Raw genomic sequence first — 16363 nt, 5'->3', positions numbered from 1 at the left:
TACAAGGTAGCTAATGGTGGCTCAACATAGAGTTTGTTACAAGTTAAAGCTAGCCCTAATTTATTTTGCTTAAAAAATATTTACATGCTTAACTAATGCAGAGACCGCATTCATTTTAATATAGATGCTACGTTAAATGAATTTACTTACCATTCATAGGCGTAAAAAAGAGCTCAAAAGTTCATAGAATGGAATCTTTGTACTTCAATCTTTAACCTTACATCAAGTTTGTTTCCCTCCATGAATGTTTGTGAGACAAAGGTTAAGACTAAGACCGGGAGATGCAATATAAGTTTAGTAAAATTAATAAGCGACCAAGGACTATTTCGATATTATAATTACTGTATATATTAATGAAAATTTACGTGTAACTAGATGTTATAGAAGTATAACTAAAAAAAGTTATCACTTAATTTAGAGTATCTCTCCTGTAGGGCTGCTCGTGGGAGATAGTGTAAAAAGTTTTGGCTTCAAGAAAATAAGAAAATTTCATATTTACATGATAATATTGATTTCACCCTACCGACGATTGACCTATAATGTGCCTTTCTCACCAATTTCTCTCTCTTTTTTATTACAAATTAATGAAAAAATAAAAGGAAAAAAACTTTTTGATGTTGTTATTCTTTTTACAGAACTTGTGTCACTGTTGGAACACTAATATTATACAAAATCTGCTTCTATATTCACTTGCAGTATAAACTCCATATTGAATATTCCGATTACTTTCAGAGGGATCAAGGAAAATCTCAGGAAGCACCTACAACAGCATCGGCTGGAAGTCACCTAAAACAACGTACGCGTGAACTCAAGGCATATGCATCATATGTGAGAATTTCCCTTAGACCATTCATTGAAAAACAACCTCTTTCGTTTCCTATTGCCATGTTTGACACAGCTACAATGACAATAATCACAAATCTGATCGAGTGTGTTGCAAGCCGAGTATAGACATAGAGGGTGAGCTAGAAAGTGTTTCAAGAGTAGAGCGAGTGGGACGCTGCTATGCCACTGTAATGTAAAAGTTGCTTTGTCACATACAGATAAGAATAATGCATAAAAATTATGCCAAAAAATCATGCAAGAATATAGAGTACAAAATGTACACAGGACAGGATAGATCATGGATTCACAGGTTCAAATATGTAATGTAGGAAAGTAATCATGATATTCAAGTAATTAATGAGAAATCCTCACCTCTCAGTGCAAAATTTCCCTTTTGCAATCTGTGCACTGACAACAGAAAACTGATCAGGTTTGCTTTCATATAACCCTCCGGGACTATGGGAATTATCCTGCGAGTATAATAAAAGTTAATACCAAATTCATGGTTAGGCAAAGAGAAAAGAGACACGAATCTTATATTATTACCATTGAGGTTGTTCCATTATACAGATGTGCGGAAGATGAAGGATCTGAATGTTGTAAGTTTTTCAGAAACCGATGTTCTAATAACATTGAAGCAGTTGGGCGCTCTGCTGGATTTCTTTTAAAGCAAAGCCTCAAGAAATCTTTACCTTCTGATGACAATGTTTCAGGTATAGGAGGGGTATCCTTCATTACCTTAAACATAGCTGCGGCCTGCATAATTAGATCAAAATTCACGGCTAGTTAACACATGAAGGACGTGCATACATGCATCATATGTATGCTAAACCCACAAGCTAGAAACAGAAAAAGGAAGGAGGGAAAAGTTGAATAAAGATGCTCTTAAGTTGGTTTTTAAATGAATATTTATCAAAAAAAGAGATATCTACAATTCAACATTATATATCATTCATTAGCGAATTTCAGCTTCTGCTTCTCACAGAAGCGCAAATAAAACCATTTCTAAATATAAGGTCTCATTTTTAACAAGTATATTTTAACAAATATTGGAAGTTATTATACTATTGAGAATTCAACTTATTATATGTTTGGTATTGAATTGAATAACAAATCGATGAATTAGAATTTTTCTGCACTTGCTTACTCCTTCGTATTCACTCCAAGGAGGCTTCCCCGTGAACATTTCAATAATTGTACAACCCAAACTCCAAATATCAACTGCAAAAGCTAGATCAGAGTTGTTGTCTTTATGCATGACTGCTTGCATAAGCTGTACGGAAAGCAAGTGTGAGTAAAGAACATTACACATCAAAGAATAATGTAGAGTTCCAATATATAAAATATACCTCTGGAGCCATCCAGTATGGACTTCCTTTCAAAGACAGGTCAGCAGAATGCCCAGTTAGCTGTGGAAATAGAGATCCCAAGACTACTATTATAATGGGCAAAAAGAAACTACTGGCAGAAAACTGGTGGTGAAAGCTACTAAAATTCAAATGAAAGAAAAACTTTATGTCATGCATAATTCAAACTAAGGAACATGTAGAACTTAGAGAGCACTTCTTTTCAACAGCTCATACATCTAAGCAAGCATATAAACATATCAAGATGCATATTCAAGTAATGAAAATTAACAGATGATCAACCCGATATGCTGCAAGAAGTTTCCTTAGATAATGAAGCTGAATCAACTTCAATGGGTAGTAAAATTGTTAACTTAAACCAAGAGAAACAAATTTTCAAAAACTAAATTATCCTTTTAGTTAAGAGTGTGTTTGGTCGTGTAGTGACTACAATCATTAAGTTAGTTGATTTCAGTTAAAAGAAATTGAATGTAAAGTTATTTATGTTAGCATATATTCACATAAAAGTGAGTTGAACGATAAAATTGATATTAAAAATAAAGTTTCAAAACAAAAACTTCAAACCTCAGCTTCAAATCAAATTTACTTATGAAAAACACTCAAACATGTCAAAATCAATTTAAGTGGCTAGAAACACTTCACAAAAGTAAGTACAAATGTGCTCTTAATCCCTGAACTTCAAATGAAAGATCCTTCTTGTATAATGATAATGATTAGAAATTCAAGTATTTGTACAACATGCAAACCATTATCTTCATTGATGCGGAAAAAGACCGGAAAAAGTATATAGTAGAGGGAATTTTATAACTCACATGTTTGGCCATCCCAAAATCAGCAAGCTTAACAACACCAGAAGAATCAACAAGCAAGTTAGCCCCTTTGATATCCCTATATCAATAGATGGTAAGAAAAACAAACGTCATTAGATGGTCCAAATCAAAAACAGTTTAGTATTTTCATGAAGAAAGAAAAGAAAATGCACACTCCATTAAAAAAATATTTGCACAAATATCATGAAGAGATTTCTTGTCCTGGTTGGATGTTGAGCAGCTTATCAAGCATGTGACCCTTACCTATGAATTGTCTTTTTGCTGTGCAAGTAAGCCAACCCCGAAAGAATATGTCGTGTGAAATTCCGAACAACGGATTCTGTTATCGCGCCACAGTGGTCACGAACATATTTATTTATTGAACCAGGATGGATAAACTCCAAATAAATATAAAACTTGTCTTCTACCTGATAACACAAACACAAATATTAACTTATTATTAGGTTGTGTTGCAGTTCTATAAGAAAAATATTTATCATGGACACAGGACACCTAATCAACAATTAGAGTGCTTACTATTTCACTACCATAATACTGCACAATGTTTGGATGTTTCAGATGGCTAAGAACTTTAATTTCCTGAAAAAAAGTGTACAAAATAAGAATGAGGATCAAGTGAATTAGCAAGAAAATATGAATTGGATGGCAAAAAAAACATTTTAGATAGCAATGAACTTTTATTGTTTGCAATGAAATTTACTGTTTTTAAGACTGCCAGTGAGATATGGCGCATTGTGTCCATCCCAACAGGTAGAACCAAAGAAAAAAAAACAGACAGTGCTTTTCAACTAACATACTTAATACATCCTACACAGGTAACAAATAAACAGCATTTACAACCAGGCAATGGAGGAAAACCTGTTCTAACTGCTTTATACTCTCTGCAGACTTTGGATCATCAGAAAATATTTCTGCTTCCTTCATTGCACACAATGCTCCAGTTTCTCTGTAAAGGAATGAAAATATGTTTTAAGAGCTGCCAAATGAGAAAGAGAAAAGGGAAGAACTTAAACTGGTTATTTAACTATTGCATATATACCTATTAGTGGCAACATAAACACTTCCAAAAGTACCTCGCCCTATAAGTTTACCCTTTTGCCATTGACTTTTCATAGATACTGATTCTGTCTTAGCTCCCCCAGGTTGGGAATAGGTAGCAGAGGGTGAAGGTAAGGCAGACCCAGACCAAGGAGGCAAGGGTAAAGGATGAACACTGAGAGGAGGACCAAGACTCTCACGACGTGAAGGTGTTGGGTAATCGAGGGACAACCTTGGTAGGGGTGAAGAAGGGTTTTGTTGTTTGGGACTTTTTCCTCCAGAACTTTGATGGGGAGAAGAGGCACAATCAATACGTAATGCAGATAAATCAAAGAAGGCAGGAGGTGGTTGTCCTGTAGATGTTGGCATTTCTGGTGCAGACCAGAACTGATTTGCTTTAGGTGACACATAATAATACGGCACAAAATCGTCATGTTTGGTGTTGTTTGTTGTGGGACTGGTAAAGGGACTGCTTGAAGCACTCCTTGGAGGGACACTTATCCGGAAGCTATTTTCTCGAAAGCTTGGAGTTGCAGCACCACTTGTATCTTGACGCACCATCATATTCCCGGGTGGCTTTGTCTCCATATGCTCCGTATTTTTTCTTGACTCTCGGCTAGCAAAAACACTGTACAAGCAAATTAAATTCCAATTAATCAAAAGGACTGTTCTTATCAATGCACATAGTGCATATTTGATGGCAACAGTTTTCTTCATTATATCAGACTCAAAATTCAAATATAAACTAATTTGATTTTATAGAACATGCTTATTCACTGTGAATAAATCTCAGTTTAAACATAACCTTAGAACTGCCATTTAAACCAGCAATCCTAAAATCAAGAAACTAAAAAAAAAATGAAAAATGATCAATAGTCAATAGTATGAATTTGTTTAATTAACTTAACCTAGCAGAATCCCCAAACACTCAAATAAGAGTGAATTGAAACCCTAGAAAAAATTGAATTACCTCCGCATCTTAAATCCAGTGGGAAGAGATACGACGGTATGCACATCAGATTCAAAGGATCTACCAGAGGCTTCTTTAGGCGACGGCAAACGAAGATCACCATCTCTATGCCTCTGCAATCCTGCCGGAGAAGCTAACTCCGGCAACGGCAACGGCTGAGGCGCAACGGAGGAAGAAGTACTAGACCGAATGTAGCTCCGTGTGCTCGGGGAACGAGAAACAGGCGCTGAAGCAACGTCGTATTCAATGTGAACATCGTCAACATGTCGAAGCTTCCTCGACCGTGTGGATTTTCTACCGCCACCGAAAAACCACATGCCACGTGAGGGTTTCCGAGTATCGGAAACATCGGAAGAAGAAGGAGAATGTTTTAACGTAGAAGGAGATGTAATGGAAGACGAAGAGGAAGAGGAAGACGAAGACGATGCCGATGAAACTTTGGAAGAATGAGAAGAGGAAGAAGGAGAGAAAATTAGGGTTGGCAACCAACGCATGGCGAATGGATGCGATAATAATTAGAATAATGACGATGAAGAAGCTTCATTACTTGTAAAAGAATGCCATTGTTATGGAGAGAAAGAGGAAGAGAAGGAAAGAGATTAGAGAGAGAAAAACGTTTCTCTCTTTCTAATTCTTTCTTCCACTTCTTCTTCTTCTTTCTCTTGGTGTTTATGTTTGTGGTTGCTGTGTGTTTTTTCTGTCTGCAAACGAAGATGCGCGTTGGCAACGCCAAATGCGCTGCTCGACCGTTCCCGCCAGATGTACAAACTTCTTTTCCTACCCTTTTTTTCCAACTGAATAAAAGGATAAGGGTGTGCTTAGTAAAAATATACAAAATAAGAATTTCAATTGGATCCATCATTTTTATTCTTGGGCCTTTTACACCGGGCTCAAGTATGATAGAGAATCTAAAGCAAAACTTATTGCATGAAATTTTTGGATATTACTCTTTGCATTCTTAATGGTGCTTACGCAGTCTAGTGAAATACCAATAATAATGTCCATAAAATTTAAATTTTAACTTTCGAATGCACCAAAAATACAACCACAATCGAATCTCAAACACATGCTAGAATAAAGTTGAAAATATCCGGACGTTAACCTCCGTATTTTTTTTACGAAGATCAATGTTTGTATTTTATAAAGAGGTTAAGTTTTGTACCTGTTTGACTTGTATAACGCGTAAGACCTTCTTCCATCTCCTTCATGTTAGAAAGTTTACTCAGAATCCAAAATAGAGTTAGTGAAAAAACTCCATTTCAATTATTTTTCAATCTTTCTCGCTACTTCTACTGTATTGTATTCAAGTCCATGACATCACTCAACCTCTATTCCACTCAAATCAATCGAGATTTTTCATTTTTTAAGATTTCTCACAATTTGGTAAATTTTTCATTTCTTTCATCTTTTTGGTTTGTACTGGATGCATTAACTAAATAGGTTATTTATGGTTCATTAGGTTGTAGTTAAAGCATAATGAATTAATTTATGATGAATGCGTTGAGATTTGTTCAAGTCCGAAGCATATGGGGGTTGTATGTTCGTGTTCTGCATTTTTCTGGTTTTTACCTGGTACGGAAGTTAACTTTCGGATTTTGCTTGTTCTGCATTATTTATTTGATTTTTCCTATTTTGTCCCTTGGGTTTGAATTATTTGATTATGATATGACTTTATTATTTTAATTAAAGGTGAAATGTGTGACAATCAATAGAGATTGAGACACGGTATAATGGCTCAGCATGCATTCGTTCGGAGGAAAAAAACTAGATCTTCTTGTCAAGACATTGATGTGACTTCTTTTGATGCATGAACATCGTCTTTCGGAGTTCACGTGTCTCCGACATCGTCCTTCTAGAGACATGAGTCCTCTGTTGAAGCCATAGATGCAGCATAAGTTCAACCTGTTGTTATTGTTCCTGATGTTTATCTAGGAGACCCCTCATACACCTCACTACTTTGCCAGTAAGCAGACCATGTTGCTAGGCACGTGTGGGATGTATATGTAAAATAAATTTGTATATTTTTTAAACATATGTGTTATAAGATCCAAAATTTCTGAATTTGATGTATTTTTAGAGCATTATGAGTCATTAAAATGTATCAACCAAGATAGGAAGATTGTGAAGCTTCTGCATCCTAATGAACCATGGTTTTAGGTTGTCATTCAATTATCTAGGTTGCAAGATTTATGTAGAAGTGGTATACTTTTATTAAGCATGGTTTGTTGTCTTCTTTCATCGAGAGATGACACTCAGATACTTCTTCATTCCATCTTCTGATCGATGAGATGTCGATCACACTGGATGATGTATCATCCATCATACTTCTTTTGATCACTAGAATATTATTAAACTACTTTAGACTCACTAAACCTGATACTCTAGAGATGATTGTGCAATATTTGGGAGTTGACCCAGGTGATGTTCAACAGGAGATAGATGACACTAGAGGATGTCATGCCAAGTTTGAATTTCAGGAAAGGTTGTACATATGCCACCTAGATGCAGAAGTTGAGGCTGGTGGTGATGATGTACGGGTAGTACATCATAGAGTGTGTTCATTAAGGTCATACCTTTTGTATCTGGTTGACACGTCCATATTTGTGGACAAAAGTGCATACTATATTGATGTTGTCTATCTAATACATTTCATTAACTTGGAGAGGATTCATGAGTACAATTGGGGACCTCGTGTTTGGTTTACCTCTACTCCAAGTTAGGTAAAGTTTGTTTATGAAAGACTAGACAGGTGACAACAAGCAACATCATATTTATGGCAATACATTTGCACATTTACTAGTAGTAACATTTCATAACACTTGTGCTACGTTGTTACTAATATTTCATTTGAACCATTTTTTGGCATGGATCCTCCAACACTTTCCACACGTATACGACTGGCATACGTGGATGACTACGACGAGGATTTGTGACGTGCTTAGTCTTTTTCCCGCTCAGAGGGAATCATGCGACTGAGCTATTTCGAGTTTATCTTTACTACATCACGATAGATGATATAAACTTTATGTTGTATGACGATCACCGTGAGACACGCCCCTTCAATGAGATATTCTTCTACTATAAATGGTTGACTTATGGATTGTAACTGATATATCCACATCTACCTGAGTTGGTCATTTTCTAATTCAGGTATTTGTAGGGTATTCCTAGAGCGCCCATCATTGTTGCTCCTCCCACACTCTACCGTAGAGATGTTCATGAGATATTTTTAGAGTACTATCTATGATCATCTGGTTCTAGAAGATGTATATAGTGTGTCAATTCCTCAGGCATGAAGTATTGCATACGGCTACATATAATGGTTTTTTAGAGGGTCACGTTATTACATGACACTAGATGCAGAAGGAGAGCCACATATACCTAGTCATCAAGATATATTAGAAGAGGAATAGGCTATGATGGACCATGTCATTGATGTATCGCCGATATGACAATGTATTGTGGCTTTTGGGAGAGCAGACATAGAGAGAATTTTAGGAAGGGACTCTTAGGAGGGCCGTTGTAGAAGCCATGATAGCCAAGGCACGGAATGCATTTTAGTACATGAGGCACATGAGGAACTGGGAGGTCATCTATGTACCCATTAATTGTTGTTTTTTTTTGTATTTTGGTTTCTATTTTGTGAACAATGCAGGGTTTTTATTTTGACTAAGAATATGGTATTTTGATTGAATTACATAAGTTCATGGTTTAATTGAATACAAATTATGTATACTTTGTATAAATGATTTAAAATATAAGGTTTATTAAAAATATGTCAAATTTATAATAAAAATACTTCCCAAGAGGTAAATTTAATGTCCTGGTGGTTAATACAGAACTTAACTTCGGTAATATCCACTAAGTTGTGAACTAAACACATTATCATGAGTTCAGAATATATTCAAAGGTTAGTCTGAAACTTAACCTATGGACTCACCCTTCCATCAATCCAGAGGTTAAATTTTTTGAAAATGGGGGGGGGGGGGGGGGGGGGGGGGGGGGGGTCACTTACAAAATGTTTTAGTGTATATTGGGCGTTTGGAGGTTAACTTTCGTAGTATTTCAAGGGCATTGTCAGGTTTCTTAAGGGTGGTTGTTCACCAATAAGGGTGAGAAGAACAATCCCCAAAAAAAAATTTACAATTGTTTCGATTTGACACAATGAAGAATCTCTTATGTGAAAATTTGACTTTAATATTTATAATAACTTAAAATTTTAAAATAAGAGAAAATTTATTGATATGAACGAGAGAGATAGGCATTTAAAATAGACGGTGGTGATTACTCCAATATTAGATGTGAATAAAAGAGAAGAAAAAATAATAATAAATCTAAGAAAGAAAGTGGAATCTGAAAGGAATGAAAACATGAGAAGTTTAGTGAAAGTTTAACAACACTCACCTTTAAAAAGCGTAGTTGTCGGTTTAAACTTAGAGCAAAGTCGTGGAAATATGAGAATTTTTTACAGCATTGTCATACTATTAGAAACAAAATATCACTATGTCATACTTTTAAGCCACATATACCAATATGTCATCATTTCAAACAAAAAAAAGTCTTATTATAGAGTTGTCGCCCAATGAATGGGCAGTCTCTCTCAAAGTAACAATGCAACCGTCCATTAAATGGATGACATTGTGTTACGTGTTTTATTTTATTTTATTTTATTTTATATTAATAAAGAATATTAATAATAAATATAATTAATATTAATAATAAATATAACTAATATTAATAATAAATATATATTAATAAATATATTTAAAGTAAATATAAAAATTAATAATGAATATATATTAATTAGTTTTATAGATATAATAAAATAATTTAAATTTATTTTTATGTACCTAATTATTTTTTATACACTTACAAAATGTTTTAGTGTATATTGGGCGTTTGGAGGTTAACTTTCGTAGTATTTCAAGGGCATTGTCAGGTTTCTTAAGGGTGGTTGTTCACCACTAAGGGTGAGAAGAACAATCCCCAAAAAATTTTTTACAATTGTTTCGATTTGACACAATGAAGAATCTCTTATGTGAAAATTTGACTTTAATATTTATAATAACTTAAAATTTTAAAATAAGAGAAAATTTATTGATATGAACGAGAGAGATAGGCATTTAAAATAGACGGTGGTGATTACTCCAATATTAGATGTGAATAAAAGAGAAGAAAAAATAATAATAAATCTAAGAAAGAAAGTGGAATCTGAAAGGAATGAAAACATGAGAAGTTTAGTGAAAGTTTAACAACACTCACCTTTAAAAAGCGTAGTTGTCGGTTTAAACTTAGAGCAAAGTCGTGGAAATATGAGAATTTTTTACAGCATTGTCATACTATTAGAAACAAAATATCACTATGTCATACTTTTAAGCCACATATACCAATATGTCATCATTTCAAACAAAAAAAAGTCTTATTATAGAGTTGTCGCCCAATGAATGGGCAGTCTCTCTCAAAATAACAATGCAACCGTCCATTAAATGGATGACATTGTGTTACGTGTTTTATTTTATTTTATTTTATTTTATATTAATAAAGAATATTAATAATAAATATAATTAATATTAATAATAAATATAACTAATATTAATAATAAATATATATTAATAAATATATTTAAAGTAAATATAAAAATTAATAATGAATATATATTAATTAGTTGTGTAGATATAATAAAATAATTTAAATTTATTTTTATGTACCTAATTATTTTTTATATTTTAATTAATAACGAAATATGTTAATTAGATTTTAATTATTATAAATAAATTTCAAATGATTTATATGTATATAATTATTTATTTTTAAAAGTACAACTCCGTCACTATAATTGGCGGATGTTTTGATTATTTTATTATTTAAGAACAGTTTTGTCACTGCAATAAGCAGATGCTTTGATTATTTTATTATTTAAGTACAGCTCTGTCACTACAATTGGCGGATGCTTTGATTATTTTATTATTTAAATATAACTCTGTCACTGCAATGAGCGAACGCTTTGATTATTTTATTATTTAAGTACAACTCCATGTGGCGTATCTGATATAAATAAAGGTGTGGTGTAATATATTTTTTCACATCTATTCTCATTTTCTTGTAATAATGTTAACATGTATCGTCGTCGCAAAGGGAAAGTGATTTATTCAAGACAGAAGTCTCCGATGGAGATGCTCTTCGGGAACATATGTAGTTTCGAGAAACTACATGGGGAGTTGATTCATTGGTTAAACTGAGATATATCTGAAGACAAAAAATTTAGAAATATTGAGAAACACAATGTCATACGTGGGTGAGTGTGAGTTAAAAATGATAAGGATGCGAGAGAAATGATGTTTAGACCAAATGATATCAATTTGATTATTGTAATCAGTTAGAAATATTGTGTTTAAATGTTTTGGTTAAGTATTTTTATCTGTTTTGATATATGTTGTATGTGTTGTTTATTTAGACATGTTGTTGTTCGTTTTGTGATATCTGATTTCTTGTTATTTATATTTGTTACCTAATTAATAATGGTTCAAATAATGGAGAATCTTGATGGCAATTTAAAAATGATACTTGATAATAAAATAAAAATTTAATTATTACTAGTTCTAACATTGGGACATCGAGTTCGGTTGTGATCAGGAAGACGGAAAAATCCCTCATCAATGTGCTCCTGGATATCTGGCGTTCTTCGGTCATTTCGAGGCAGATGGTGTATTATCTTCAAGACTTATACTATTAACATTTAAAGTTCATTTATGATTTTTTTAACTAATCCTTTTTAATATTACGTTACAGTTTATACTGAGGCCCTACATTGAACTTGAAGATGAAAATCCAACTGAAAATTACATGTGGAGTTCAACAACGGTTTTAATCTGTTTCACTTATGTTGAAATGCATCATTCTGATAGAGTTAAACTCTAATTTGGGATTCAACAAGACATTCCGGATCCACCTAGGTGCATGAAGGAGTACCACAAAAACCAGACGCCAGACCAATGGAAAATTCCAAATTTGAAAGACCATTATAGACAAGAGCGTCAACAATGGCAAAATCGTCGCAACACTGTCTTACAAGAAAATATGATTCTAACCAAATGTAAACCCAATATAGAATACATGGATTGGTATAGATCTGTGTCCACTTTGTATCTATCATAAAATAGATACCTATTTGACCCTCGTAACCAACCCACATCTTCAAACTTCTAACACACCAAACCATCAAGCATCACTTACACCCAACAACCAACATTTAATACCCAACAACCTTTCAACCCAACACAACAACCTTATACTCCAAGTTAACACTACCATCAACCATATCCATCTTTTAACCCAACCCCATACAACACCCAACAACAAAACCCAAAATTTACCCCCTTAACATCATTCACCCAACAACAAACACCATCTACCACCCACCATAACCAATACTCAATCTCACAGGCCTATCCCACAAGAACATAACTATCAAACACCTCAACCACAAATGTCTTTTTACCATTCACAAACCTTCATCGTTAATTCATCCAAAGACCAACAATCCTACACTCCCTACATGATTAACTCAATGCCACCTACCATCCAACCAAATTGGAATATCGAGGAACTAGATTAAGTGATGGTAGTGCGGCGACGAATGACGAGTTTAATGATGATATGGTCGTTGAATTTATGAATCCTAGGAATGACGTGAGACCTTCTACTCAACTAACAAATGTTGATGAAAATCGTAGACGATCTACCCAAATTGAACAAGCTCCTCCACGTGGAACCCACCAACGCTTTCATCAACCGGGTCAAAATCAAGAGTATATAGGGATTTAATGTACTTCTTTTTAATTACATACATAAATAAATATTCCTTTCCATTATTATTTATTTATTTATATTATTATTGTATTTATTAGTTAAATATATTTTAATATAACAATTATTATTTTTTAATTATTTTAACACTTCATTAAATATAAATAATTATAATCAATTAAGATTAATAAAAATTATTAATTCAATATTATTTATAATTAAAATTTAATTTAATTATAATTTAATTCAATTAAAATCGTTATAACACTATCCGCCATTCAATTCAATGGACGGAACTTCTTTTTACTTGCACTACCACCCATTTAATGGGCGGCTTCTAGGTTTTTTTAGCATAGTGACGCCTTTCAATGGGTGATTGTTGTTACATAATAACGATTTTTTTTAAGTGTGATAGTTGGATATTTATTTTAAATGAATGATTATTTGATATTTCTTGTCTAATACAAGAGCAAGATAGTAAAAAAAATTGAATTATGACATTCAATGGTCATTTAAAGTGATGTGTGGACTTTAAAACTCTGAGCTAGCGCATGCATGGATTGATCAATAATTTGTGGGTCATTTAAACAATGAGCCGGTACACGTTCATGAGTTGAAAAAGTACAATGTTGTGCTGAGAAATATATTAAATTTGCGGTAAGATCGAAATAAAGTCGATAGAAATGATATAAACTAGATTTACAAACTTCTGAAAAAAGATCGATTATCTTTATAGACCATAAGTTAAAGGAATTGTTTTTTTTTTTTTAGAAAGTTTAATTCTCAAGGTACTTGCGACTAAGAGGGATCTAACTTCGATGAATGTTATAAGAATCTTGTTTCCAACTTCAGTTAATCAGCTTTGTTGGTTTCACATAAATAAAAGTATTTATGTTAAATGCAATCAACATGTATTAAAGGTCAGACAAGAAGCAACATGCATTGAAGGACATGCAGAATGAAATGTTAAGTTTATGGAGAAGAATTATTTATCCTACAACTATAAATTTGTACCGATAGAGATTGGTAGAGTTTGAGTTGTTAATCGTTTTGAATTTATTAAGTAAAACAAGAAAATTATATTATAGCATAGATATATGGAGTGATGCTCATTGGTAATGCCACAACTAACGGGTATGTGATACTATAATAAAATTTAAACTATCAAATGTGAAACTATTGTGAATAGAAAAATTTATGGTTTGAGTATTCGAATTAAAAATATCTAAAAAAAATTGATTTGAATATTCAAACTAGAACTACTCATTAAACACAAAAACCTTCAATATAAATATTCTAATCGTAAGTACTATTACATGTCAAAACATAAAATATGAATTGGAACGAATTGGCCCATTAGTCATTATGACCCGTAACAAATGCGTCATAATATTTTATTCAATAACAAGTAGTGAGAACATTTGGTGACTTATTTATGCTTCCTATATATTTTTATTGCACCAAGCGAATTTTTAAAAATACTTCTTATTTTTAGAGATACATTTCCGAACGTACATCTTACATACTCAACAATGATTATTTTGAAAGGCACCCTATAAGTTGGGTTATTTTTATTCCAGAGATCTATCTCCAAAATATTTTAAGAAATACCTTATGTATTCATCAATTCAGTAAAAATTCCGGAGATGTGTCTCCGGAATTAGGGGCATGATTTTGAAATTTTCTATCACATTTGCATGTCAAATATTTTTGGAGATGCATCTCCGGAAATATATGATAAAAGAACCCGTTACATGACACACAACCATTGTTGACATAGTTGTTTTTCAACCAAACCCTTCATCAAAAAACTCTCTACTCTCAACCCGTTTTTTCACTCCAAATCTCCATTATTGTGATTTATCACATCATAAGGAGCAAAAGAAGATAAAATTTTAGATAAAGATCCTTCATTTATCTTTGAATTGGTCACATTAATCATGCTTTTTCTGGGGGAAAACGTCATGCCGAAAATGTATCTTCGGAACAAGTATGAACTATTTCGGAGATGCATTGTGTTTGATTTCCAATTCTGTCTTCAGTAGTAGTGCTTATATGATGTTATATTGTAATTGTTTTCATTAGATATGGTGCAACCCGGTGTTTTCTCAAAACAAGTTGCTTCTCCGGATGTCCAAGGTGTTGTCGTGAAGGCGGCAGATGTTGGCAACCAATTTAAAAACAGACAAGAGTTTGAATCTCATGATCAAATGTTTCAATGGATTCATATGGAGGCCTCTAAAATTGGGTTTTGTGTGGTTATCAGAAGGTCTGATATTGGTTCGGATAGAAGATGAGTGTTTGTGACAATGACGTGCGAAAGAAGCGGGAAATATAGAACTCATCTCCGGAATTTTAAGAAAGACGACACTGGGTCTAGAAAATGTGAGTGTCTGTTCAAGGTGTGTGGTTACATGTAGGCAAACAAAAACTAGAGATTTAATTTGATATGTGGTTTGCATAACCATGATTTGTGTGAAAAAATAGTCGGCCATCCTAGTGCGTGTCGGCTCATGCCGAAAGAGAAAGAATGTGTTCCAGACATGACCTTGAATTTGTTTCAGCCGAAAAATATACTTGTAACATTGAAACGGAAACGACCCGGAAATATATCAAATATCAAGCAAGTGTATAATATTCGGTACCAAACTAACAAGGCGCTTAGGGGGGATAGAACTGAGATGCAACAACTCTTGAAACTGTTGGATTATAGGAGTAACAGTTACGTGTCTAGATACCGAACGTACGAGGATGGAGTTACTGTTAGAGATATATTTTGGACTCATCCTGATTCCATAAAGTTGTTCAACACGTTTCCTACGGTTCTCATCCTTGATTCAACCTACAAGACCAACAAGTATAGAATTCCATTATTGGAGATGGTTGGTGTTACCTCAACTGAGAAGACATATTCTGTTGGGTTTGCATTTCTTAAGTGTAAAAAAGAGGACAACTTTACTTGGGCATTAGAGGTGTGTCAGACACTGTTGAAGGATCAAGGTGAGATGCCTAAAGCGGTTGTTACCACTGCAATACCACATTGATGAATTCGATTGCAAAGATATTTCCTTCTTCTAATGCATTACTTTGTAGGTATCACATAACAAAGAATATGAGAAGTCAGGTTAAATCTGCGGTAGGGACGAAACAGATAGAGTCAGAAGATGAAAATATGGTGAAGGCGGGACTGGTTGTGGAAAAAACCACCTCCGATGCCGCCTCCGCCAAAGATTTCATTCATCGATTAGGTGCTGGTTTTTATGCACAATTATATCGAGCGGATCGTCAATGTTAAGGGGGATGGTAATTGTGGTTACCGAACCATTTCAGCTTTACTCGGTAAAGGAGAATATAATCATACACTTGTTCGCCATTAACTTATCTAATAGTCGAAGACGCATACAAAATCATACACATGGTTGTGCAGAAAGAAAGAATACTTCGATAACGTTTATGAGTCTCTTATTCCTTTCCTTAGCGGTCCAACATCGGAGGCAAAATGGATGCGTTTCTCTGACATGGGTCAA

At 33.7% G+C, this 16363-nt stretch overlaps 3 protein-coding genes across 3 annotated transcripts in view; 2 read left to right on the top strand and 1 right to left on the bottom strand.

Moving 5' to 3' along the window:
• Nucleotides 1-951, top strand: part of LOC127123719 (uncharacterized) — a 117490-nt gene extending 116539 nt beyond the window's left edge. The window contains exon 5 of the mRNA XM_051053918.1: nucleotides 697-951. Within this exon, the coding sequence (XP_050909875.1) occupies nucleotides 697-951 (255 nt within the window). The remainder of the gene's footprint in view (nucleotides 1-696) is intronic.
• LOC127120353 (mitogen-activated protein kinase kinase kinase 5) lies at nucleotides 594-5814 on the bottom strand. Its single transcript, XM_051050768.1, has 11 exons — nucleotides 5031-5814; nucleotides 4062-4688; nucleotides 3881-3968; nucleotides 3539-3601; nucleotides 3266-3429; nucleotides 3005-3080; nucleotides 2175-2234; nucleotides 1973-2098; nucleotides 1372-1581; nucleotides 1198-1295; nucleotides 594-1011 (listed from the first exon to the last, which is right to left on the bottom strand). Exons 1-11 carry the CDS (start codon nucleotides 5522-5524, stop codon nucleotides 978-980), a joined length of 2040 nt encoding a protein of 679 aa, XP_050906725.1. The 5' UTR covers nucleotides 5525-5814; the 3' UTR covers nucleotides 594-977.
• Nucleotides 5815-15349: 9535 nt separating this feature from the next.
• On the top strand, nucleotides 15350-15880 carry LOC127123718 (protein FAR1-RELATED SEQUENCE 5-like). The gene has a single exon (XM_051053917.1). It carries the CDS (start codon nucleotides 15350-15352, stop codon nucleotides 15878-15880), a length of 531 nt encoding a protein of 176 aa, XP_050909874.1.
• The last annotated feature ends 483 nt before the right edge of the window (nucleotides 15881-16363 follow it).

Source organism: Lathyrus oleraceus, chromosome 2 (assembly GCF_024323335.1).
Source record: "Lathyrus oleraceus cultivar Zhongwan6 chromosome 2, CAAS_Psat_ZW6_1.0, whole genome shotgun sequence".
In the NCBI taxonomy this organism is placed as follows: domain Eukaryota; kingdom Viridiplantae; phylum Streptophyta; class Magnoliopsida; order Fabales; family Fabaceae; genus Lathyrus; species Lathyrus oleraceus.
This window is presented reverse-complemented; position numbering and strand designations above follow the sequence as displayed.

What these genes read in the sequence shown, in the direction of transcription:
- LOC127120353 (XM_051050768.1), bottom strand. Translation starts at nt 5,524, where the DNA reads ATGCGTTGGTTGCCAACCCTAATTTTCTCTCCTTCTTCCTCTTCTCAT. An exon ending in GTTTATGTTGCCACTAATAG is followed by an intron (nt 3,969 to 4,061) that starts GTATATATGCAA and finishes ATTCCTTTACAG; the next exon opens with AGAAACTGGAGCATTGTGTG. An exon ending in ATTTTGGGATGGCCAAACAT is followed by an intron (nt 2,235 to 3,004) that starts GTGAGTTATAAA and finishes CTATTTCCACAG; the next exon opens with CTAACTGGGCATTCTGCTGA.
- LOC127123718 (XM_051053917.1), top strand. Translation starts at nt 15,350, where the DNA reads ATGCCGAAAGAGAAAGAATGTGTTCCAGACATGACCTTGAATTTGTTT.